Source organism: Gorilla gorilla, chromosome 5, assembly GCF_029281585.2.
Source record: "Gorilla gorilla gorilla isolate KB3781 chromosome 5, NHGRI_mGorGor1-v2.1_pri, whole genome shotgun sequence".
Classification (NCBI taxonomy): domain Eukaryota; kingdom Metazoa; phylum Chordata; class Mammalia; order Primates; family Hominidae; genus Gorilla; species Gorilla gorilla.
Genome location: NC_073229.2, coordinates 141,008,370 through 141,035,120, shown reverse-complemented (window position 1 = coordinate 141,035,120; position 26,751 = coordinate 141,008,370). Strand labels below are relative to the sequence as shown.

At 37.2% G+C, this 26,751-nt stretch overlaps 1 protein-coding gene across 2 annotated transcripts in view; it reads left to right on the top strand.

Moving 5' to 3' along the window:
• The first annotated feature begins 7,206 nt into the window (after nucleotides 1–7,206).
• The window catches only part of GPRC6A (G protein-coupled receptor class C group 6 member A), a 40,320-nt gene continuing 20,775 nt past the window's right edge, over nucleotides 7,207–26,751 (top strand). The window contains exons 1-2 of one of the 2 annotated variants that reach the window (XM_004044585.3): nucleotides 7,207–7,470; nucleotides 26,335–26,638. In XM_004044585.3, coding sequence (XP_004044633.1) covers nucleotides 7,277–7,470; nucleotides 26,335–26,638 — 498 coding nt within the window. In that variant the 5' untranslated portion in view covers nucleotides 7,207–7,276. The remainder of the gene's footprint in view (nucleotides 7,471–26,334; nucleotides 26,639–26,751) is intronic. The other variant, XM_004044587.4, reaches the window with a different exon arrangement.

Below are 26,751 nucleotides of genomic sequence, written 5' to 3'. Positions count from 1 at the left end.
CTAACAATGATGGATATTGATAAATGCTGTGAAGAAAATGAGCACGTTTTCTGAGGAAGGTCACATTGAAGCCAAAATCAAACACAAGAAGGCTAAAAATACTCTGGTATTAACATTTGCAGGATTAAAAAAAATATTTATGTGTCCTCAACTTTGAGTCCAACACGGTAATCTGGGTTTCTTGCCAATTTAAGCATTTGTTGTGTGTGGAATGTTCTATCACAGATTGTGGGGATCTAGGGGCACAGTTTGTGATTCCTGAAGAAAGTTTATTTTATATATCCTATATTATTTATTTACTACATAGAAAAGACAGCTAAGTTAGTTGTTGACTTGGACTATGTGTATATACATCAGAAAACTGATTAAAAAGTGAGAAATTCAATCAGCTAATTTTTGTATCAACGGCACTAAAGTAGTGATTTGGTGGATTTATTTTTGATTGAATTTATACTTCAGCTTGATATCAAAATGACTTTTAAGCTATGCAACTTGCTACAAAAAAGACTGAAACCTTTTGGTATTTTTTAATGACTACTGAAAATGCAGTTGCAATATGAGAGATTCAGTCAATACCCAAAAAGAAGATAAGGCAATGATTAAACACTAAGCTGAGTAACTGGTAGATACTTTGGGATTTGGGGGGTGAGGGGGTTGCTTGTTTTACAATTAGTGCTGAGTTGGATGAAAGAAGTAATTTTTATGACTAGTACTGAATATCAGGGCTAAGAGAGAGGATGATGGAATACCATGTTGCCATTCTATATGAGACAATGAAAGGCAGAGCTGATAGTATCCTAAAAGATTAGAGCTCTTCCCTGAAGTGGGGGGAACATATATGTGTATATACGTGTATATTAAATACATACAGTTGACCCTTGGACAATGCAGGGGTTAGAGGTGCTGCGCCTTCCCTGTACAAAGTACCCCAGAACTTAACTATTAATAGCCTGTTGTTGACTGGAAGCCTTACCAATAACCTAAGCAATTGATTAACACATATTTCACATGTTATATGTATTATGTGCTGTATTCCTACAATAAAATAAATAAACAAAATGTTATTAAGAAAATCATAAGGAAGAAAAAATATATTTCTGTTCATCAAGTGGAAATGAATCATCATAAAGGCCTTCATTCTTGTCACCTTCACTCTGAGTAGGCTGAGAAGAAGGAGGAAAAGGAGGGGTTGGTCTTACTGTCTCAGGGGTAGCAGAGGCAGAAGAAAATTCATGTGCCCATGTAGTTCAAACCCATGTTGTCCAAGGGTGAATTGTGTATATATATATATTTATATTTATATATGTATATATATTTATATTTATATATTATATATATCTTCAATTTACAACAAAGTATTTTAATAACAATTCATTTTTTGTATGATTGTTAGAAAATAATTTTTTGTTGCAGCACTATTCACAATAGCAAAGACATGGAATCAACCCAAATGCCCATCAATGATAGACTGCATAAAGAAAATGTGGTACATATGGAATACTATGCAGCCATAAAAAGGAACAAGGTAATGTTATTTGCAGAGGCATGGATGGAGCTGGAAGCCATTATCCTCAGCAAACTAACACAGGAACAGGAAACCAAACACTGCATGTTCTCACTTATAAGTGGGAGCTAAACAATGAGAACACATGGGCACAGAGAGGGGAACTACACACACTGGGGCCTATAGGGCATATCGGGGGAGGGGAGAGCATCAGGATAAATAGTTACTGCATGCTGGGCTTAATACCTAGGTGATGGGTTGATAGGTGCAGCAAACCACCATGGCACATGTTTACCTATGTAACAAACCTGCATGTCCTGCACACGTATGCTGGAATTTAAAATTAAATTAAATTTTTAAAAATAGAAAATAGCTTTGAAAAGTGAACACTTGACCTCTTCTGTACTATTAAAACCTTATAGATTATTACTACTGCTTAACTTCACCAGAAAATTGCCATCTTCACTATTTCGTGGTAAGGTAACCAGATCTGGCCTTAGGGTAGTGATCTAGCTGAGTTCTACACTTGGATGGATGAGAAGTGATTTGTGGGCAATAATACATTGTTCACAATTTTTCACTGATGGTATTAAATGGTGATCTGTATCAGGCACATGAAGTTGTTGGTGGGAGATTAATGAGGATTATTTGAGTTACAAACAGGTAACAACAAAGGCAGGATCGTTATTTCAGAAAACATTCCTGTGTTTCCTGGGAAGCAGAGCTCCAATCTGTTCTAACAGATTTAACAGTGTTCTCATAAAACAGACAGTGGTTCTTCACATTTCTGGGGCTAAATGACCCTTTGATGATCTGACGAATAACTGAATGTTCTCCCCAGAAAAAATCTATATACGCATGTTCACCCAAAACTTTTATACAATTTCAAAAGATTCACAGACTCTCATGAAGTCCATCCCTAGACCTCCTAGGGTACCCTAAGTAAGATAAAATGCTGTACGTTGCCCATTAAAGAAAATGAATTACCTAATGTTAAAACTACGTATTAAGTAAGAAATGCTAGGGGGGATTTCAATTACAGACCAGGGTACAGCAGGAGAAGAAAATGGAGCAGGATGAAGTAGAGTGTTGCAGAGGTCAATGATAGTTCAATATTAAATAGTACAGTGATGGAATAATAAGCCAGCTGGGCAAGTACGGGGAAACGGGGAACCTGGTGAGGGAAAGGATACAAGAGGACCAAAATCTGCCTTGGTTATTTTATGACCTTGTTAAGGACCAATCTTTCTCTTTTTTTGCATATTTGAAATTCAGCTAAATGAAACAGCTTTCTTAGCTATGCATCCAGCGGTCCCCGTGGGGATTTAGGCTTTTGCTTGTAATTTTACCTCTAGAAGAGGTTTTATTGGAACTCTTTATTTAAGGTGCAGTGATATCCCTCTAGCATTCAATACTTGTTAAGCAATATGAATTGATATTTTTATTTTCTTGGGTAAATGATAATAGCAACAGACTGTAAAAGCTGCTGATCATATCTAGTGAGAACTATAGCTTGGATTCATTTTCTGGGGCTCATCTATCTACTATGAGCTCATTGGTGATTTGTTAAGATGAACAAACTGAGCAATATATTTGTAATGTAATTAAATGCATACATACACAAGTAAATAATAACATTATAATAAGTAACGTGTAATTGCAGACATCTAAAGAGTCTTCAAACTCATATATGTTTGTTAAACTTTCTGGACAACTGAAGTTGTCCTCGTAAAAAAGCCTGCCATTTGAACTGTGAGATACACAAAGAAGTGTAAAACATTTATCTGAATCTTTAAAAAGCTTCATTCTAGTTGAAGAGGTAATAGTAAGCACGTGAAAAATTAGAAAATAATGGAAGGATTAAATAAGCTGGTAAGCTAGCAGCACAACAGATGCCAGTTGAACGTGCCTAATCGTGGGATTCACGGCTCAGTGCTTATGGTTGTTTTTAAGGGTAAAATCTCTCCTGTTGTGACTTCTTGATAAGGAATTATTGAGAAAGAGAGGCATACCACAAGCAGAAAAAAAAATGCATTCAAATTTAATGTTGATGAAATAAAACGGAATTGGATAATTGTGTTTTGAATACCTGCTTGTTTTAGCTAAATATATTTTTGTTCATGCTGCCCTGAAAAACAAAAGGAAACTGAAGTAGTTTGACAATATGGAATGATGGGTCAGAAGTGACTCTTAAGTTCTGTTTATTTTCCCCCTAGGCTGTAGATATTGGCCTCTACCCTTATAACATTGGTGTTGGCTTCTTTCCTTCCAGAGGCCACACTCTGACCTGTTCCATCAGGCTGACTCCGTGTGCAACGGCATAGTCAGGTGCCTGCCTAGTGTGGACCAAGGATCCTCCGTGAGCCCCTGCCACACTCTACCTCCCTTGACCCCTCTTGCAGACAACTGAAATTCCATTGTTTTAAATTTATTCCTTTAATCTTGAAGACATTTCTTTTTTAAAAATCTTATTGCAGATGCAAATAGCACTGAAAATAATTTTGTAGTGTCATTGTTAAGATGAAACTCAATGAAGTATGAAAGACGGGTGTGCAATTGAGGAGGGTGAGTGGGAAGCTGGAATAACAGGAGGGAAAAATAAAATGTTAAAATAAAATAAGACATGTGTCAAACCTCACTCTCTTGAGGGCTTTCTTGAGTGCGAATGTGGTATTCCCTGCCCCTGCTCCCGGAGTATCATTTCCAGCCTGATCCCATCTTCACTGCCCCCTTTCATCACTGGGGAAGCCATCCCATCTTCAGTGCTACAAACTCACCATTTTAGAATAAAGTATCTTTAATCATTGATTGTATTTTCCTACTATGCTTGTCTAACCAGGATAATGGTATCTTTATGAGAATTACTTGGGGAGTGATACTTTCTTACTTCCCTCTAAGTTATTTTAACCAGATGCCCCTCCACGTAAGGCTAGTTAAAAAAAATAATAGAATCTTGAGATCAAAAGGAGCAATAAACTAGTACTGTCAGTAATTCATATCTCAAAAATTTTTAAGAGGTTTTACCCTTCAGAAATAGTTACTTAAGATAAAAATCATAATCTTTTTGGAATAGAAGTAGTTACTGTTGTCATTTATAAGGATTTTTTAAATAGAAAAAAATGTAGCAACTGTACATTCTAAATTATGGCTAAAAGTTCTATCCCTAATAATAGAAACTACAAGAGTGACAATAATGTTTCCAGTGGAATTCTAAAGTAATTAACATATTCTATATCTTCCTTCAAGTTTAACTTAACGACGGATTTGCATTCCAACATGACAACAACCAGCTAGTAGTACTATTATAAAAGTCATTTCTACCATGCATTTAATGCTTGAGAAAAATCTTTGAACAATGATTTAGCCAGCTGTAGAAAGCACTACAAATTTGGCTGGGTGCGATGGCTCATGCCTGTAATCCCAGCACTCTGGGAGGCCGAGGTGGGTGGATGGGTGGATCACCTGAGGTCAGGAGTTTGAGACCAGCCTGGTCAACATGGTGAAACCCTGTCTCTACTAAAAATATAAAAAATTAGCCGGGAGTGATGGCACACACTTGTAATCCCAGCTACTCAGGAAGGTGAGGCAGGAAAATAGCTTGAACCTAGGAGGTGGAGTTGCAGTGAAACGAGATCATGCCATTGCACTCCAGCCTGGGCAACGAGAGTGAAACTCCATCTCAAAAAAAAAAAAAAAAGAAAAAAAAGAAAGAAACCACTACAAATTTAGGAAATGATAACTTTCAGTTTAGTTTTGGGAAGGGAAAGAAGGGAAAGGAACTAATTATTCAGTGCGTACCAGAATACAGAAGCTTTGCAAATCAAACCAGCTTATCTCACAACATATTCATTAGATAGAGTATCTTAACTCTTTTATAGATGAGAAAATTATTTTTCAGAGAAGTTAAGTAACTCATTCAGTGTCACATAGCTAAGTAGTGGGCAGAGCAACCCAGGTCTATCCGATTCCAAAGTTTGGGCCCTTTCTGCCACATGATACTTCATTTTACAGCACAAAAGTCTTTTTAGATGTTTTGTTTTCCTACCTTCAGAGGCTCCTTTAAAGATGTAGTTCTTCAAACTTAGATTATATTTATTAAAATTTAAAAAGTGCCTTATGTTTACATTTCATCAGATTACAAAGACCCTAAATATTGTTAAAATTGCAACCTAAAAGACATTATTGGCATACCTTTTGTCATTGATTTTTCAAATAAATGTCATCTGAACAATGTATCTTCAGAATCACTCTGAGTTGCTTAATACTTACTATAATTTTGCTGGGAATTATCTGGAGTTCCCATTTTTTAGTTTAGTTTTCCCAAAATCATTTTTGAACTTGTAATTACATAAGACCTTTGAGGTTATCTGAGCAAAATAACTAAATTCATGAAAATATAAATCCATCCGATACCATGCACACACATATATACCAATAAATAATAAGATTAAGATGAGTAAAATGTAATTGCTAAACATCTCAAGAGTCTTCAGACTCATGTATGTTTGTTAAACTTTCTGGGCAACTGAAGTTAACCGGTTTTCATTCTAATAGAAAATTCTGCCATTAGTAAAAATGGTAAGACTTAATAAAACATTTGAAGCTGCATGATGAGCTGTGACTTCTCCACTCCTCAGCTGGCATAACCCCATAGGACTATGGAATCTAATGCTAATTTGGATAATGAAAAAATGCCACAGTGGCCATTGTACTCTTTTATTTTTTGAAATTTCTTTAAATGTATCTGCCACTGCACTCCAGCCTGGGCAACAGAACGAGACTCTATCTCAAAAAAAAAAAAAAAAAAAAGTATCTGCTACCCATCAAACAAACTGGATGTATTGGATTTGAAACTGCTTGCCCATGAGATATTCATTTTTAATAAACCATTTTTAAAAGACTGACTTTATTAAATACATTTTAAAACTTTAAACTTTTCCTTAATGGTGACTACATTATTGAGGTTTCTCTATCCTCTGTTAAATTCCAAAAGACACCCAACAAATTATGTTAGTTCAGAGAATCCTAAGTACTTAAGAATATGTAGCCTGAAATCAGTCCCAAATTTATTAAAATATAGCACCCACAATAGTGGAAATGTCAATGATCTATGAACAGACCTTTCTTGTTCAAAGCAAAATACTGTATCGGACAAGTTTCATCTTGTTTTTAGTTTTACCCATCTTCACAAAAGCTACATATTTCTAACACAGGGAAAGTGGAAGTGACAAATACCTAAATTTAACTGAATTTCATTTTTTAAACAGAGCTTTTCAGGAAAAATAAAAGCAGGATGTTTTTTTCTAAACACATGATAAACTATATTGAATTATTTGTGCCTTGAATGTGATAACCTTTTTAAAATGCAGAACTGTCTATTTCTAAAGTGGAAAAACTTTTCCAAACTGCCTCTTCTTGAAAGTTCTACATTCTGCTTCAAAAGAAATGCCAACGTGACTCAGGGCCCTTGACATATCACTAGAGTAAAAAAGTACCATTACAGTGAAACTTGTGTTTATAATTCTATCAGCTTTTACATCACATGACTGCTATCACATTATCTCTAACACTGGAGTGTTAAAAAGCCTATGTTCTTATTGGTGAAATAACTGTTTTGACTATCATCAAGTATCTGAATACTGAGTGTTTCTGGCCCTTGACACTGTCCTATACCTTATAAGGTGTTTACAGGTGAAATAGGAATCTTGCTGGCACTCCGTGCACTTAATGATACCTAAGAACTCACATGAACTGAGCAAATGAGATAGAAACATGGCATTCTTAATTATACTAATTACCTGCTTTGTGATTATTCTTGCTACTTCACAGCCTTGCCAGACCCCTGATGACTTTGTGGCTGCCACTTCTCCGGGACATATCATAATTGGAGGTTTGTTTGCTATTCATGAAAAAATGTTGTCCTCAGAAGACTCTCCCAGACGACCACAAATCCAGGAGTGTGTTGGGTGAGTAAGTCTCAAAAAACACATTTAGATTTCAAGATTGTCATGAGACTAGGACATATAAACTGTTGACTTGTATTAATATCTAAATCATTTAAAAAAATAAACTTATATGTATTTTTTAAGTTGCATATGGTTAATCTTGCAATCCTTCTTTAGAAGAGAGCTATAACAGCGCTCTATGTATAATGAAACAACCTCCAAGTGCAGAGGATATGCATGCTTTTCATTAATATATTAATTTAGATTTTGCCTTTAAAAAACAATGCCTGAAGTCACTTGAAAAGACATTGTGGCCTATTTTTCACCACAAGCATACATAACCCACATGTATTTCTATCGCACACATGTATTTTGTTTTAAACACAGATCTATTATTTAATGCTTTGTTTAAAATAGACTATAGTTGAATTTTTTCTTACTAACATGTTTTTTCAACACTGCATTCATTTCATTCCAGAAATAGTCTAACTCTTTCCTGATAAATTAAGACCCTCCTCAACTCAAAGTGCTCCTTCCTCCTGGATGAACACTTTGTGTCGTGAGAGCTTACCTGTGAGAAAGACATTTCACTGGCACAGTATAATGTGGAAAAGTAAAGCTGGGTGGAAGGTGTTGCAAATGGATTTTCCTTAAGGAGAACAGGATATTCTAATTCTCATTTCAGTTTTGGGACAAGCTAATTTTGTAAACTTAGGTAGATCACTTAAACTCTGAGTTCCAGTTTCACTGTTGTGTATATTTTCTCCTCTGTAAAACAACGGCCTGGATAACCTCTAAGGACACAGGCAGCATCAGCTGCTGTTGCTATGGAATGTGCTCTTCATGCTTCCTTCCAACTCTAAAATTCTCATTCTATTTTTATGTTTCTATGTCTACGTTTAATCTTGTTTTTTCTCTTACCTTTCTTTCTTTATCAACGAAGTATTTCCCAAGCCCTCTAAGAATACTTTTAGATAAAATGTGATCCCCTGTCACACTAAGATTTCTTGGCATTCTCCCTAAAAGTTGGGCACTTTTAGCTATTGTCATCATAATCACTGATTAACAGGAATACCAGAGAATGGTAAAAAAAAATTAATAATTAATGAAGATTTTCAGAGCACTACGTTGGCACACAAAGAATGACTGCAGAGTTGAGGCCCACAATTGCAGGCCAACAATTAAGGATGGAAAACACTAAATAGTTATTTGACCAAATAAGGAAATTTCCTATTTTAAAAAATCACTCCGTTGAAAATCTCTTACCTTTTTGTCACTCATCAAGAGAAATGGTACTCACTCAACATTGCACAACTACTTATTAATTGCCTACCTTACCTGTACCCTATTATAGGCACTGGCACACCAACATGAATACACCAAGGAGGTTCCAACTCTAATGGAGCTTACATGTGCTGGACTCCGAAAATATTATACAATTTAATGTCAGACAACCTATTCGTTTACCCTTTTTCTCTTCTATGTTTCTCTTTTTTTAATTGATACGTATTAGTTTACATATTTATGAGGTACATGTGGTATTTTGTTATATGCTTAGAATGTGTAATGATCAAGTCAGGCTTTTTGAGGTGTCCACCACTTTGATTATTGTCACTTCTATATATTGGGAACAATTCAAGTCCTCTCTTCTAGCTACATTGAAATATACAATACATTGTTGCTAACTAGAGTAACTGTGCTGTCAAACGATTGAACTTCTATCTTTTATCTAACTATATGTTTATACCCACTAACCTACCTCTCTTTATTCCCTCTCCTACCCACCCACCTTCCCATCCTCTAGTACTTTTATAATGTCAGCTCTCTACCTTTATGATATCAATGATTTTAGCTCCCACATATGAGTGAGAACATATGATATTCGTCTTTCTGTGCCTGAGTTATTTCACTTACCATAATGGCCTCCAGTTTCATCCATGTTGCTGCAAATGATATGATTTTATTCTTTTTTTATGGCTGAGTACTATTCTGTTGTGTATATATATCACGTTTTCTTTATCTATTCTTCTATTGATGGACACAAGTTGATTCTACATCTTTGCTATTGCAAATAGTGCTATGGTAAGCATGTGAGTGCAGGTATCCCTTTAGTATACTGATTTCCTTTTCTTTGAATAGATACCCAATAGTAGGATTACTGGACTACATTGATCATTTTTAGATTTTTGAGAAATATCCATACCTTTCCCATAGGGGTTGTACTAATTTACATTTTCTCCAATAGTGTAGATGAGTTCCCTCTTCTGCATGTCCTTGACAGCATCTGTTTTTGTTTTTGTTTTTGTTTTGTTTTTGTCTTTTTAGTAATAGCTATTCTAACTGGGGTAAGATAATATCTCATTGTGGTTTCAATTTGCATTTCTTTGATGATTAGTGATGCTGAGCATTTTTTATATACCAGTTGGCCATTTATATCTTCTTTTGAGAATCATCTGCTCGTGTTCTTTGACCACTTGTTAATGAGATTTTGCTTTTTTATTGTTGAGTTGCTCAATTTCATGTATATTCTGGATATTAGTCTTTTGTTGGATGAATAGTCTGCAAATATCTTCTCCCAGTAAGTGGTTGTCTCTTCATTCTTGATGGTTTCCTTTCCTATATAGAGATTTTTATTTTAATATACTACCATTTGTCTATTTTTCTTTTAGTTGTCTGTGCTTTTGAGGTCTTACCTGCAAAATCTTTGCCTAGACTGATGCCCTTAAGTGTTTTCTCTATGTTTTCTTCTAATAGTTTTGTAATTTTGGATCTTATGTTTAAGTTCTTATCCACCTAGAGTTGATTTTTGTATACAGTGAGGGAAAGGAGTCCAGTTTTATTCTTCTGCATATGGATATCCAATTTTCCCTGTATGATTTATTGAAGTCCTTTCCCCTGAATAGATTCTTGGCTCCTTTGTCAAAAATCAGTTGGCAATAAATATGTGGATTTACTTTTTAGTTGTCTATTCTGTTTCCCATGATCTATGTATCTATTTTTATACCATGCTGTTTTGGTTACTATAACCTTGTGATATAATTTTGTCAGGTAGTTTGATGCCTCCAGTTTGCTCAGGAGTGCTGTGGCTATTCTGGCTTTTTTATTGTTGTTCCATATGAATTTTAGGATTTTTTTAAATATCTGTGAAAAATGATGTTGACATTTAATAGGGATTGCATTGACTCCATGTGTTGGTTTGGGTATTATGGTCATTTTAACACTATTATTTTTTCTGATCCTTGAGCATGAGATGTCTCTCCATTTATTTGTGTTCTCTTCAATTACTTTCATCAGTGTTCCATAGTTTTCCTTGTAGAGATCTTTCACCTCCTTGGTTAAATTTATTCCTATGTATTTTTTGTAGCTATTGTAAATGGGATTGCTTTCTTGATTTCTTTTTCACCCGTTTCACTACTGGTGTACAAAAATCCTATTGATATTGTATCCTGCAACTTTACTGAATTTGTTTATAAGCTCTAAGAGGATTTTTTTGGAGTCTTTTGGCATTTCTAAATATAAGATAATGTCAACTGCAAAGAGGGACAATTTGACTTCCTCTATTTCAATGTGTATGCCATTTGTTTCTTTCTCTTGCCTGATTGCTTTGGCCAGGACTTCCAATACTATGTTGAATAAGAGTGGTGAAAGTGGGCATCCTTATCTTGCTCCACTTCTTAGAGAAAAGGCTTTCCACTTTCCCCAGTTGGTATGATGTTAACTATGGGTTTGTCCTATATGGCCTTTATTAATTTCAAGTATGTCCCATCTGTGCCTAGTTTGTTGAGAGTTTTTATCATGAAAGGTGTTGTATTTTATCAAATACTTTTTCTACATCTATTGAGATGATCACATAGTTTTTGTCCTTCATCCTGTTGATGTGATGTATTACATTTATTGATTTGTATATGTTAAACTATCCTTGCATGGTTGATATTACACTTAATCATGGTGTATTATCTTTGTGACGCACTGTTGAATTCTGTTTACTAGTATTTTTTGAGGATTTTTGCATGTATGTTCATCAGAGATATTGGTCTATGGTTTTCTTTTTTTATTGTGTCCTTATCTGGTTTTGGCATTAGGGTAATGCTGGCCTCATAGAATGAGTTAGAGAGAATTCCATCCTCTTGAATTTTTTGGAGTAGTTTGAGGAAAATTACTATTATTTCTTCTTTATATGTTTGGTAGAATTCAGCAGCAATCCATCTGGTCCTGAGCTATTATTTATTGGGGGCTTTTTATTACTGATTTAATCTTGCTATTTGTTATTGGTCTGCTCAGGTTTTCTATTTCTTCCTGATTTAATCTTGGTAGACTGTATGTTTCCAGGAATTTTCACATTTCCTCTAGGTTTTTCCATTTATTAGCATATAATTGTTCCTAATAGTCTCTGATAATCTTTTGTATTTCTGTGGTATCAGTTGTAATGTCTCCTTTTTCATCTCTGATTTTGTTTATTTGGGTCTTCTCTCTTCTTTTTTCAGTTAGTCTAGCTAATGATTTATAAATTTTTTTTATCTTTTTGAAGAATCAACTTTTCATTTTTTTGATCCTGTTTTTTTTTAGTCTCTATTTCATTTAGCTCTGCTAGATCTTTATTATTTCTTTCCTTCTATTAATTTTGGGTTTTATGTTTTTTTGCTTTTCTTGTTCCTTAAGATACATTCTTAGGTTATTTGAAATCTTTCTACTTTTTCGTTGTAGATGTTCATTGCTATTTACTTCCTTCTTAGTACTGCTTTTGCTGTATCCCACTGGCTTTGGTATGTTATTGATATGGCTTGGATATGTGTCTTTGCCCAAATCTCATATCAAATTATAATCCCTAATGTTGGAGGTGGAGCCTAGTAGGAGGTGATTGGATCATGGGAGCAGTTTCTTATGAATGGCTTAGCACCATCCCCCTAGTGCTGTTCTTATGATACAGTTCTCATAAGATCTGGTTGTTTAAAAGTGTGTAGCATATCCCCTCCCTCTTTCTTCCTCCTAATCTGGCCATGTAAGATGCCAGCTCCCCCTTTGCCTTCTGCCATGATTATAACTTTCCTGAGGCCTCCCAAGTTGCTAAGCAGATGTCAGCATCATGCTTCCTGTACAGCCAAGAGAACCATGAGCCAATTAAACCTCTTTTCTTTATAAATTACTCAGTCTCAGGTATTTTTTATTCAATGCAAGAATGGGCTAATACAGAAAATTGGTACCAGAGAGGTGGGGCATTGCTATAAAGATATCTGAAAATGTGGAAGCAGCTCTGGAACTGGGTAATGGCCAGTGGTTGCAACAGTTTGGAGGGCTCCAAAGAAGATAGGAAGATGAAGGAAACTTCGGAACTTCCTAGAGACTTGTTAAATTGTTGTGACCAAAATGATGATGGTGATATATATGGACAATGGAGTTCAGGCTGAAGAGGTCTCAAATGGAGATGAGGAACTTATTAGGAACTGGAGTAAAGGTTATCTTTGCTATGCGTTAGCAAAGAACTTGGTGGCATTGTGCTCCTGCCCAGGGATCTGTGGAACTTTGAACACGAGAGTGATGATTTAGGGTATCTGGCAGAAGAAATTTCTAAGCAGCAAAGCAGTCAAGAATTTGCCTGGCTGCTTTTAATAGCCTAGCTCATATGTGTGAGCAAGGAAATGATGTAAAACTGGAACTTATATTTAAAAGGGAAGGAGAGTGTAAAAGTTTGGAAAATTTGCAGCCCAGCCACGTGTTAGAAAAAACAAAACAAAAAACAAACAAACAAACAAAAATTTCTGGGGGAGGAATTGAAGCTGGCTGCAGATATTTGCATTAAATAAAGAGAAGTTGAATGTTAATAGCCAAGACAATGAGAAGACTTCAGAGGAATTTCAGAGACCTCCATTGCAGCCCCTCCCATCATAGGCCCAGAGGTCTAGGAGGGAAGAATGATTTCTTTCTTTTTTTTTTTTTTTTTTTTTTTAGAGACTAGTAATTGATTCTTTTTTTTTTTTTTATACTTTAAGTTTTAGGGTACATGTGCACATTGTGCAGGTTAGTTACATATGTACACATGTGCCATGCTGGTGCACTGCACCCACTAACTTGTCATCTAGCATTAGGTATATCTCCCAATGCTATCCCTCCCCTCTCCCCCCACCCCACAACAGTTCCCAGAGTGTGATATTCCCCTTCCTGTGTCCATGTGATCTCATTGTTCAATTCCCACCTATGAGTGAGAATATGCGGTGTTTGGTTTTTTGTTCTTGCGATAGTTTACTGAGAAGGATGATTTCCAATTTCATCCATGTCCCTACAAAGGACATGAACTCATCATTTTTTATGGCTGCATAGTATTCCATGGTGTATATGTGCCACATTTTCTTAATCCACTCTATCATTGTTGGACATTTGGGTTGGTTCCAAGTCTTTGCTATTGTGAATAATGCCACAATAAACATACGTGTGCATGTGTCTTTATAGCAGCATGATTTATAGTCCTTTGGGTATATACCCAGTAATGGGATGGCTGGATCAAATGGTATTTCTAGTTCTAGATCCCTGAGGAATCGCCACACTGACTTCCACAATGGTTGAACTAGTTTACAGTCCCACCAACAGTGTAAAAGTGTTCCTATTTCTCCACATCCTCTCCAGCACCTGTTGTTTCCTGACTTTTTAATGATTGCCATTCTAACTGGTGTGAGATGGTATCTCATTGTGGTTTTGATTTGCATTTCTCTGATGGCCAGTGATGATGAGCATTTTTTCATGTGTTTTTTGGCTGCATAAATGTCTTCTTTTGAGAAGTGTCTGTTCATGTCCTTCGCCCACTTTTTGATGGGGTTGTTTGTTTTTTTCTTGTAAATTTCTTTGAGTTCATTGTAGATTCTGGATATTAGCCCTTTGTCAGATGAGTAGGTTGTGAAAATTTTCTCCCATTTTGTAGGTTGCCTGTTCACTCTGATGGTAGTTTCTTTTGCTGTGCAGAAGCTCTTTAGTTTAATTAGATCCATTTGTCAATTTTGGCTTTTGTTGCCATTGCTTTTGGTGTTTTAGCAATGAAGTCCTTGCCCATGTCTATGTCCTGAATGGTAATGCCTAGGTTTTCTTCTAGGGTTTTTATGGTTTTAGGTCTAACGTTTAAGTCTTTAATCCATCTTGAATTAATATTTGTATAAGGTGTAAGGAAGGGATCCAGTTTCAGCTTTCTACATATGGCTAGCCAGTTTTCCCAGCACCATTTATTAAATAGGGAATCCTTTCCCCATTGCTTGTTTTTGTCAGGTTTGTCAAAGATCAGATAGTTGTAGATATGTGGTGTTATTTCTGAGGGCTCTGCTCTGTTCCATTGATCTATATCTCTGTTTTGGTACCAGTACCATGCTGTTTTGGTTATTGTAGCCTTGTAGTATAGTTTGAAGTCAGGTAGTGTGATGCCTCCAGCTTTGTTCTTTTGGCTTAGGATTGACTTGGCGATGCGGGCTCTTTTTTGGTTCCATATGAACTTTAAAGTAGTTTTTTCCAATTCTGTGAAGAAAGTCATTGGTAGCTTGATGGGGATGGCATTCAATCTGTAAATTACCTTGGGCAGTATGGCCATTTTCACGATATTGATTCTTCCTACCCATGAGCATGGAATGCTCTTCCTGTTTGTATCCTCTTTTATTTCCTTGAGCAGTGGTTTGTAGTTCTCCTTGACGAGGTCCTTCACATCCCTTGTAAGTTAGATTCCTAGGTATTTTATTCTCTTTGAAGCAATTGTGAATGGGAGTTCACTCATGATTTGGCTCTCTGTTTGTCTGTTGTTGGTGTATAAGAATGCTTGTGATTTTTGTACATTGATTTTGTATCCTGAGACTTTGCTGAAGTTGCTTATCAGCTTAAGGAGATTTTGGGCTGAGACAATGGGGTTTTCTAGATATACAATCAAGTCGTCTGCAAACAGGGACAATTTGACTTCCTCTTTTCCTAATTGAATACCCTTTATTTCCTTCTCCTGCCTAATTGCCCTGGACAGAACTTCCAACACTATGTTGAATAGCAGTGGTGAGAGAGGGCATCCCTGTCTTGTGCCAGTTTTCAAAGGGAATGCTTCCAGTTTTTGCCCATTCAGTATGATATTGGCTGTGGGTTTGTCATAGATAGCTCTTATTATTTTGAGATACGTCCCATCAATACCTAATTTATTGAGAGTTTTTAGCATGAAGGGTTGTTGAATTTTGTCAAAGGCCTTTTCTGCATCTATTGAGATAATCATGTGGTTTTTGTCTTTGGCTCTGTTTATATGCTGGATTACATTTATTGATTTGCGTATATTGAACCAGACTTGCATCCCAGCGATGAAGCCCACTTGATCATGGTGGATAAGCTTTTTGATGTGCTGCTGGATTCGTTTTGCCAGTATTTTATTAAGGATTTTTGCATCAATGTTCATCAAGGATATTGGTCTAAAATTTTCTTTTTTGGTTGTGTCTCTGCCCGGCTTTGGTATCAGAATGATGCTGGCCTCATAAAATGAGTTAGGGAGGATTCCCTCTTTTTCTATTGATTGGAATAGTTTCAGAAGGAATGGTACCAGTTCCTCCTTGTACCTCTGGTAGAATTCGGCTGTGAATCCATCTGGTCCTGGACTCTTTTTGGTTGGTAAGCTATTGATTATTGCCACAATTTCAGATCCTGTTATTGGTCTATTCAGACATTCAACTTCTTCGTGGTTTAGTCTTGGGAGAGTGTATGTGTCAAGGAATTTATCCATTTCTTCTAGATTTTCTAGTTTATTTGTGTAGAGGTGTTTGTAGTATTCTCTGATGGTAGTTTGTATTTCTGTGGGATTGGTGGTGATATCCCCTTTATCATTTTTTATTGCATCTATTTGATTCTTCTCTCTTTTTTTCTTTATTAGTCTTGCTAGCGGTCTATCAATTTTGTTGATCCTTTCAAAAAAACAGCTCCTGGATTCATTAATTTTTTGAAGGGTTTTTTGTGTCTCTATTTCCTTCAGTTCTGCTCTGATTTTAGTTATATCTTGCCTTCTGCTAGCTTTTGAATTTGTTTGCTCTTGCTTTTCTAGTTCTTTTAATTGTGATGTTAGGGTGTCAATTTTGGATCTTTCCTGCTTTCTCTTGTGGCCATTTAGTGCTATAAATTTCCCTCTACACACTGCTTTGAATGCGTCCCAGAGATTCTGGTATGTTGTGTCTTTGTTCTCGTTGGTTTCAAAGAACATCTTTATTTCTCCCTTCATTTCGTTATGTACCCAGTAGTCATTCAGGAGCAGGTTGTTCAGTTTCCATGTAGTTGAGCGGTTTTGAGTGAGTTTCTTAATCCTGAGTTCTAGTTTGACTGCACTGTGGTCTGAGAGATAGTTTGTTATAATCTCTGTTCTTTTACATTTGCTGAGGAGAGCTTTACTTCCAAGTATGTGGTCAATTTTGGAATAGGTGTGGTGTGGTGCTGAAAAAAATGTTATTCTGTTGATTTGGGGTGGAGAGTTCTGTAGATGTCTATTAGGTCCGCTTGGTGCAGAGCTGCGTTCAATTCCTGGGTATCCTTGTTGACTTTCTGTCTCGTTCATCTGTCTAATGTTGACAGTGGGGTGTTAAAGTCTCCCATTATTAATGTGTGGGAGTCTAAGTCTCTTTGTAGGTCACTCAGGACTTGCTTTATGAATCTGGGTGCTCCTGTATTGGGTGCATATATATTTAGGATAGTTAGCTCTTCTTGTTGAATTGATCCCTTTACCATTATGTAATAGACTTCTTTGTCTCTTTTGATCTTTGTTGGTTTAAAGTCTGTTTTATCCGAGACTAGGATTGCAACCCCTGCCTTTTTTTGTTTTCCATTTGCTTGGTAGAACTTCGTCCATCCTTTTATTTTGAGCCTATGTGTGTCTCTGCACGTGAGATGGGTTTCCTGAATACAGCACACTGATGGGTCTTGACTCTTTATCCAATTTGCCAGTCTGTGTCTTTTAATTGGAGCATTTAGTCCATTTACATTTAAAGTTAATATTGTTATGTGTGAATTTGATCCTGTCATTATGATGTTAGCTGGTGATTTTGCTCGTTAGTTGATGCAGTTTCTTCCTAGTCTTGATGGTCTTTACATTTTGGCATGATTTTGCAGCGGCTGGTACCGGTTGTTCCTTTCCATGTTTAGTGCTTCCTTCAGGAGCTCTTTTAGGGCAGGCCTGGTGGTGACAAAATCTCTCAGTATTTGCTTGTCTGTAAAGTATTTTATTTCTCCTTCACTTATGAAGCTTACTTTGGCTGGATTTGAAATTCTGGGTTGAAAATTCTTTTCTTTAAGAATGTTGAATATTGGCCCCCACTGTCTTCTGGCTTGTAGGGTTTCTGCCGAGAGATCCGCTGTTAGTCTGATGGGCTTCCCTTTGAGGGTAACCCAACCTTTCTCTCTGGCTGCCCTTAACATTTTCTCCTTCATTTCAACTTTGGTGAATCTGACAATTATGTGTCTTGGAGTTGCTCTTCTCGAGGAGTATCTTTGTGGCGTTCTCTGTATTTCCTGAATCTGAACGTTGGCCTGCCTTGCTAGATTGGGGAAGTTCTCCTGGATAATATCCTGCAGAGTGTTTTCCAACTTGGTTCCATTCTCCCCATCACTTTCAGGTACACCAATCAGACGTAGATTTGGTCTTTTCACATAGTCCCATATTTCTTGGAGGCTTTGCTCATCTCTTTTTATTCTTTTTTCTCTAAACTTCCCTTCTCGCTTCATTTCATTCATTTCATCTTCCATTGCTGATACCCTTTCTTCCAGTTGATCGCATTGGCTCCTGAGGCTTCTGCATTCTTCACATAGTTCTCGAGCCTTGGTTTTCAGCTCCATCAGCTCCTTTAAGCACTTCTCTGTATTGGTTATTCTAGTTATACATTCTTCTAAATTTTTTTCAAAGTTTTCAACTTCTTTGCCTTTGGTTTGAATGTCCTCCCGTAGCTCAGAGTAATTTGATCATCTGAAGCCTTCTTCTCTCATCTCATCAAAGTCATTTTCCATCCAGCTTTGTTCCGTTGCTGGTGAGGAACTGCGTTCCTTTGGAGGAGGAGAGGCGCTCTGCTTTTTAGAGTTTCCAGTTTTTCTGTTCTGTTTTTTCCCCATCTTTGTGGTTTTATCTACTTTTGGTCTTTGATGATGGTGATGTACTGATGGGTTGTTGGTGTGGATGTCCTTTCGGTTTGTTAGTTTTCCTTCTAACAGGCAGGACCCTCAGTTGCAGGTCTGTTGGAATACCCTGCTGTGTGAGATGTCAGTGTGCCTCTGCTGGGAGGTGCCTCCCAGTTAGGCTGCTCGGGGGTCAGGGGTCAGGGACCCACTTGAGGAGGCAGTCTGCCCGTTCTCAGATCTCCAGCTGCGTGCTGGGAGAACCACTACTCTCTTCAAAGCTGTCAGACAGGGACATTTAAGTCTGCAGAGGTTACTGCTGTCTTTTTGTTTGTCTGTGCCCTGCCCCCAGAGGTGGAGCCTACAGAGGCAGGCAGGCCTCCTTGAGCTGTGGTGGGCCCCACCCAGTTGGAGCTTCCTTGCTGCTTTGTTTACCTAAGCAAGCCTGGGCAATGGCGGGCGCCCCTCCCCCAGCCTGGCTGCCGCCTTGCAGTTTGATCTCAGACTGCTGTGCTAGCAATCAGCGAGACTCCGTGGGCGTAGGACCCTCCGAGCCATGTGCGGGATATAATCTCGTGGTGCACCGTCTTTTAAGCCGGTCGGAAAAGCGCAGTATTCGGGTGGGAGTGACCCGATTTTCCAGGTGCGTCCGTCACCCCTTTCTTTGACTTGGAAAGGGAACTCCCTGACCCCTTGCGCTTCCCAAGTGAGGCAATGCCTCGCCCTGCTTCGGCTCGTTCACGGTGTGCGCACCCACTGACCTGCGCCCACTGTCTGGCACTCCCTAGTGAGATGAACCTGGTACCTCAGATGGAAATGCAGAAATCACCCGTCTTCTGCGTCTCTCACGCTGGGAGCTGTAGACCGGAGCTCTTCCTATTCGGCCATCTTGGCTCCTCCCTCGGAAGAATGATTTCTTGAGCTGAGACCAGGGCCCTGCTGCTTCTTGTGTCCCAGCCACTTCAGCTTCAGCTTGTACCAGCATCCCCTGGGTGTCAGACATGGAGTTAAAAGAGATTATTTTGGAGCTTTAAGATGTAATGATTGCGCTGCTGGGTTTGGGATTTACATGGGCCTGTAGGCTCTTTCCTTTGGCCAATTTCTCCCTTTTCAAATAGGAGTATTTACCAAATGCCTGTACTCCCATTGTGTCTTAGAAGTAATTAACTTATTTTTTATTTTGCAGGCTCATAGGCAGAAGGGACTACTCAGATGAGACTTTGGACTTCGGACTTTTGAGTTAATGCTAGAATTAGTTAAGACACTGGGAGACTGGTGAGAAGGAATGATTGTATTCTGCAGTGTGAGAAGGACATGAGATTTGGGAGGAGCCAGGGATGGAATATAAAAGTGTGTTACATCTTCCCTCTCTCTTTCTTCCTTTTGCTCTGGCCATGTGAGGTGCTAACGCCCCCCTTTGCCTTCCACCTTGATTGTGTTATGTCCTGAGACCTCCCAAGAAACTGAGCAGATGCCAGCATTATGCTTCCAGTACAGCCTGCAGGACCATGAGCCAATTAAACCTCTTTTCTTTACAAATTACCCAATCTCAGCTATTTCCTTATAGCAATGTGAGAAGGGACTAATACATTCATGTTTCCATTTTCATTTGTTTTAATAAGATTTTTTATTTCCATCTTAATTTCTTCATTAATCCAATGGTTATTCAGAAGCATGTGGTTTAATTTCTGCTGATTTGTATAGTTTCCAAAGTTCCTCCTGTTGTTATTTCTAATTTTAGTTCATTGCAGCCTGAGAATATATTTGATATAATTTTTATTTTTGTAAATTTGTTAAGACTTGTTTTATGGCCTAATATATGGCCTGATCTGGAGGATGTTCCATGCACTGATGAGAAGAATGTGTATTCTACAGTTGTTGGACAAAATGTTCTGTAAATGTCTGTTAGGTCCACTTGGTCTAAAGTTCAATTTAAGTCCTTTTCTTGAGATGAAGTCACACTCTATTGCCCAGGCTGGAGTGCAGTGGTGCAATCTTGGCTCACTGCAACCTCCACTTCCTGGGTTCAAGCGATCCTTCCACCTCAGCCTCCCAAGTAGCTGGGATCACAGGTGTGTACCACCATGCCTAGCTAATTTTTGTATTTTTAGTAGAGTTGGGGTTTCATCATGTTGGCCAGGCTGCTCTTAAAGTCCTGACCTCAAGTGATCCACCTGCCTCAGCCTCCCAAAGTGCTGGGATTACAGGGGTGAGCTACCATGACTGGTCGTAAGTTTGTTATATTTTTGCCAATTTTCTGTCTAGATGATCCACCTAATGCTCAGTAGGGTGTTAAAGTTTCCCACTATTATTGTATTGCAGTCTCTCTCTTTTTAGATCTGGTAATTTTTGCTTTATGAATCTGGGTGCTTCAGTGTTGGTTGCATATAAATTTTAAATTATTTCCTCTTCCTGGAAAGATTCCTTATCATTATATAATGACCTTCTTTTACTTTTTCTACTATGTTTGGCTTACAGTGTGTTTTATCTGGTATAAATATAGCTACTTCTGCTCACTTTTGGATGAGATATCTTTTTCTATCCCTTTACTTTCAGTCTATATGTGCTTTTATATGTAAAGTGCATTTCTTGTAAGTTGCATATAATTGGATCATGCTTTTTTTATTTATACAGCCAGTCTATATCTCTTTTATTTCTTTTTTTTAAATTATACTTTAATTTCTAGGGTACATGTGCACAACGTGCAGGTTTGATACTTAGGTATACATGAGCCATGTTGGTTTGCTGCACCCATCAACTCATCATTTACATTAGGTATTTCTCCTAATGCTATCCCTCCCCCATCCCCCCACCACATGACAAGCCCCAGTGTGTGATGTTCCCTGCCCTGTGTCCAAGTGATCTCATTGCTCAATTCCCACCTATTAGTGAGAACATGTGGTGTCTGGTTTTCTGTCCTTGTGACAGTTTGCTGAGAAGGATGGTTTCCAGCTTCATCCATGTCCCTACAAAGGACATGAACTCATCCTTTTTATGGCTGCATAGTATTCCATGGTGTATATGTGCCACATTTTTTTAATCCAGTCTATTATTGATGGACATTTGGGTTGGTTGCAAGTCTTTGCTATTGTGAATAGTGCCACAATAAACATATGTGTGCATGTGACTTTATAGTAGCATGATTTATAATCCTTTGGGTATATACACAGTAATGAGATTGCTAGGTCAAACGATAATTCCAGTTCTAGATCCTTGAGGAATCGCCACACTGTCTTCCACAATGGTTGAACCAATTTACACTCCCACCAGCAGTATAAAAGCGTTCCTATTTCTCCACATCCTCTCCAGCATCTGTTGTTTCCTGACTTTTTAATGATCTCCATTCTAGCTGGTGTGAGATGGTATCTCACTGTGGTTTTGATTTGCTTTTCTCTGATGACCAGCAATGATGAGCATTTTTTCATGTGTCTGTTGGCTGCATACATGTCTTCTTTTGAAAAGTGTCTGTTCATATCCTTCACCCACTTTTTGATGGGGTTGTTTGTTTTTTCTTGTAAATTTATTTGAGTTCTTTGTAGATTCTAGATATTAGCCCTTTCTCAGGTGGGTAGATTGCAATAATTTTCTCCCATTCTGTAAGTTGCCTGTTCACTCTAATGGTAGTTTCTTTTGCCATGCAGAAGCTCGTTAGTTTAATTAGATCCCATTTGTCTATTTTGGCTTTTGTTGCCATTGCTTTTGGTGTTTTAGTCATGAAGTCCTTGCCCATGCCTATGTCCTGAATGGTACTGCCTAGGTTTTCTTCTAGGGTTTTTATGGTTTTAGGTCTAACATTTAAGTCTTTAATCCATCTTGAATTAACTTTTGTATAAGGTGTAAGGAAGGGATCCAGTTTCAGCTTTCTACATATGGCTAGCCAGCTTTCCCAGCACCATTTATTAAACAGGGAATCCCTTCCCCGTTTCTTATTTTTATCAGATTTGTCAAAGATCAGATGATTGTAGATGTGTAGTATTATTCCTGAGGCCGCTGTTCTGTTCCATTGGTCTATATCTCCTTTTTGGTACCAGTACCATGCTGTTTTGGTTACTGTAGCCTTGTAGTATAGTTTGAAGTCAGGTGGCACGATGCCTCCAGGTTTGTTCTTTTTGCTTAGGATTATCTTGGCAATGTGGGCTCTTTTTTGATTCCATATGAACTTTAAGTTTTTCCAATTCTGTGAAGAAAGTCATTGGTAGCTTGATGGGGATGGCATTGAATCTATAAATTACCTTGGGCAGTATGGCCATTTTCATGATATTGATGCTTCTATCCATGAGCATGGAATATTCTTCCATTTGTTTGTGTCCTCTTTTATTTCATTGAGCAGTGGTTTGTAGTTCTCCTTGAAGAGGTCCTTCACATCCCTTGTAAGTTGGATTCCTAGGTATTTTATTCTCTTTGAAGCAATTGTGAATGGGAGTTCACTCATGATTTGGCTCTCTGTTTGTCTGTTAATGGTGTATAGGAAGGCTTGTGATTTTTGCACATTGATTTTGTATTCTGAGACTCTGCTGAAGTTGCTTATCAGCTTAAGGAGATTTTTGGCTGAGATGATGGGGTTTTCTAAACATACAGTCATGTCATCTGCCAACAGGGACAATTTAACTTCCTCATTTCCTAATTGAATACCCTTTATTTCTTTCTCTTGCCTGATTGCCCTGGCCAGAACTTCTAACACTATGTTGAATAGGAGTGGTGAGAGAGGGCATCCTTGTCTTGTGCCAGTTTTCAAAGGGAATGCTTCCAGTTTTTGCCCATTTAGTATAATATTGACAGCCAGTCTATCTCTCTTAAGAGGGGAATTTAATCCTTTTAAATCCAAGGTTAATGTTGACACATGAGGCTTTGTTCCTGTCATGTTGTTGCTTACCGTTTGTTTTATATATTCTATGTTCCTTTCTTTTTCTCATTTTTTGTCATTGTGGTTTGGTAGATGAATATCTGTAGTAGTGTCATTTGAGTCCTTCCTCTTTTTTACCATTGTTTTACACTTTCTTGTGTTTTCACCATGATAAGCATCATCATTTCACTTCCAGGTATAGAACTCCCTTGAGCATTTTAGGGCCTGTCTAGTGGTGCTGAATTCCCTCCGCATTTGCTTCTCTAGGAACAACTTTATTTCTCCTCTATTTATGAAGGATAAGTTTTCTGGATATAGTATCCTTGGCTGGCAGGGTTTTTTCCTCAACACTTTAAATATATCATCTCATTCTCTTCTGGCCTATAAGGTTTCTGCTGAGATATCCTCTGTTGGTATACTGGGATTACCTTCAGAGGTGACTAAATTCTTTTCTCACTGTTTTTAGAATTCTCTCTTTGTCATTGACTTCAGACATTTTGACTATAATGTGCTGTGGAGAATTTGTGCATTGTATCTGTTTAGGGATTGCTGGGCCTCCTGTACCTGGATGTCTAAACCTCTTGCTGGATGTGGAAAGTTTTTATCTATTATTTTGTTATATATGTTTAACTATTTCAATATCTCTTTACCTTCTGGGATATCGATAATTTGTATATTTGGTCACTTTATGGTGTTCCATATACCATGAAGGCTTTGTTTAGCTTTTTTTAATTCTTTTTTTTCCTTTATATTTTCATGGCTGGGTTATTTCAAAAGTTGAACCTGAACTGTCTTCAGGTTCAGAGGTTCTTTTGTCTGCTTGAACTAATCTATTGTTGAAGCTTTCAAATGTGTTATGTTGTTCATTCAACGAATTGTTCAGTTGCAGAATTTCTGTTTGATTCTTTTATGACATCTATGTCTTTGGTAAACTTCTCATTCATATCCTGAATTGTTTTTCAGATTTCTTTGTATTGTTTTTCAGAATTATCTTGTATCTCACTATCCTTCTTTAGAATCTAATTTGGATTATTTTTCTGGAATTTCATTAATTGCTTTTTGATTGAGATCTGTTTCTGGAGAATTATTGTGTTCCTTTTTTAAAAATTTTATTTACATTTTTTTTCTTAAAGACCAGTAAGATAGTATATCTTCCTTTAAAAGTGTCATTTTTCTGGCTTTTTCATGTTTCCTGTGTTCTTATGTTAATATATGTACATCTGATGTTTCAGTTGCTTCTTCCAATTTTTAAAAATTTGTTTTTGTAGGGGGAGAATGTTTCCTAAGGATGAATAGATAGTGTTGGTTGGGCAGGGTCCTTTGGCTTTTCTTCTGGTTGCAGTAGTAGTGTAGTTTCTTTGATTTCTTTGGCCGTGACTAGCATAAGTGCCATCTGACATTGCCTCAGTGGCCTAGGTACAGTTATTAATGGGAGCTATGATGCAGTTTTGCTGGTGACTGGGATGCCAAGTAAGCCAGTCTCTGAGCCCAAGTGGTGTTAGCAATGGGCTAAGTATGCCCATCATTGTGTCCCAGGGCAGTATACACTGGCACCAGTGTTAGGTCAAACCAGGCCAATTCTTGGGCCTCCAGGTGCCTTACTCAAATACTGGTAGTGGAAGTCATGGAACCAGCAGGTTGGTGATTTCTTGGGTTCTTGGGACACTTGTGTGGCATGCATGATGGGAACGGCAGTGACAGGATGACCCTCTAAGTCCTGAGTGGTGCTGGCTAATGTTGGTTGTGCCAATGATGAGCTGGGCTTACTTCTCTTTTTTAATTGAAATTGTAATGTTAAAATTAAAATTTTAATTAAATTAAAATTTCTTAATTAAATTTAAAATTTTAATAAAGAGGGATATTATTGTTCAGGGTTTTGATATACTTTCTTTTTAGTTCATTATGTTTTGATAAATTAAGCTATTTGAATATTACTATTTGTCATTGCAAGCCATGGTTCACAATGACAAATAGTAATCTTCAAATAGTTTAACTTATTAATATATTTTTATTATTATTTACTTTATTCTTTTAGGGAGGGGAGAAGAGTATCTGGCCAAGAAGCAACAAGTGCAAAATTGGAATATCCAAAGAATAGCAAAATATTTAACCTGGCTATATCAGTGAAGCAGAAGGAAACATAGTAAGAGATGCATTTGTAGAGATAGAACCATCTAAACATGGTTCACAATGACAAATAGTAATATTCAAATAGCTTAATTATCAAAACTTAATGAACTAAAAAGAAACTAGAATATCAAACCCTGAACAATAATATCCCCCTTTATTCGTTTTAAAAATGTGTATTGAACCCTTATTATATATCAGGCACTATTTGTAATAACTTGTATATAGTGGTGGATGAAATAAACTTAACAGTAAATCTGTAATTAGACAACTCAGTGCTCTGGAATAATCACAAATCAAGATGTATAAAAAATGTACGCTGAATGTGGAAATAGCTATGTCTCAGAACTAAAATAAGACACTTTATCTAGGAGCAGGCTGTTAAGCTTTAACCAAAGCTGTTTAAATGTAATTCTTAAGAGTCTTATTTATCTGGTTTCCAATCACACAGACTAGAATCAGAAAACTAAAAGACAGGCTTATGAGTCTAAAAAGCAAGCATTTTGACAGCAATAAAATGCTGATCTCTAACTACAAAAAGGAACAAAAATCAAACACATCTTCATATTGCAGTGTTCAAAATGATCAAAAAATTCATCAAGAAAAGGTTAAATCCTGTAGCATAGACTCCTTTTAAGAAACGGTGGGTTCTTACATTACCCTTCATAAATATTATCATGAAAAATTGTTTTTAAATAAAATTTAGATCATTTAAGAGATAAGCTTCACTCATCCAGAAATTGCTATGAGGAGATGTAGGCAAAATGAGATACAACCATGTCCATAGAAGAGTTATGTTCTGATTTCAAAAAATACTTGTTTCCCAACAGCTTTGAAATATCAGTTTTTCTTCAAACTCTTGCCATGATACACAGCATTGAGATGATCAACAATTCAACACTCTTATCTGGAGTCAAACTGGGGTATGAAATCTATGACACTTGTACAGAAGTCACAGTGGCAATGGCAGCCACTCTGAGGTTTCTTTCTAAATTCAACTGCTCCAGAGAAACTGTGGAGTTTAAATGTGACTATTCCAGCTACATGCCAAGAGTTAAGGCTGTCATAGGTTCTGGGTACTCAGAAATAACTATGGCTGTCTCCAGGATGTTGAATTTACAGCTCATGCCACAGGTAGGTTTTGTGCTACCTCCATACATTGCTTTTGATCACATTTGTTATTATGAAAGGATCAGGGAAACCTGAGGAAACTAGTTAGGGAGTCACTTTTACTTTTCTTTCTCTTT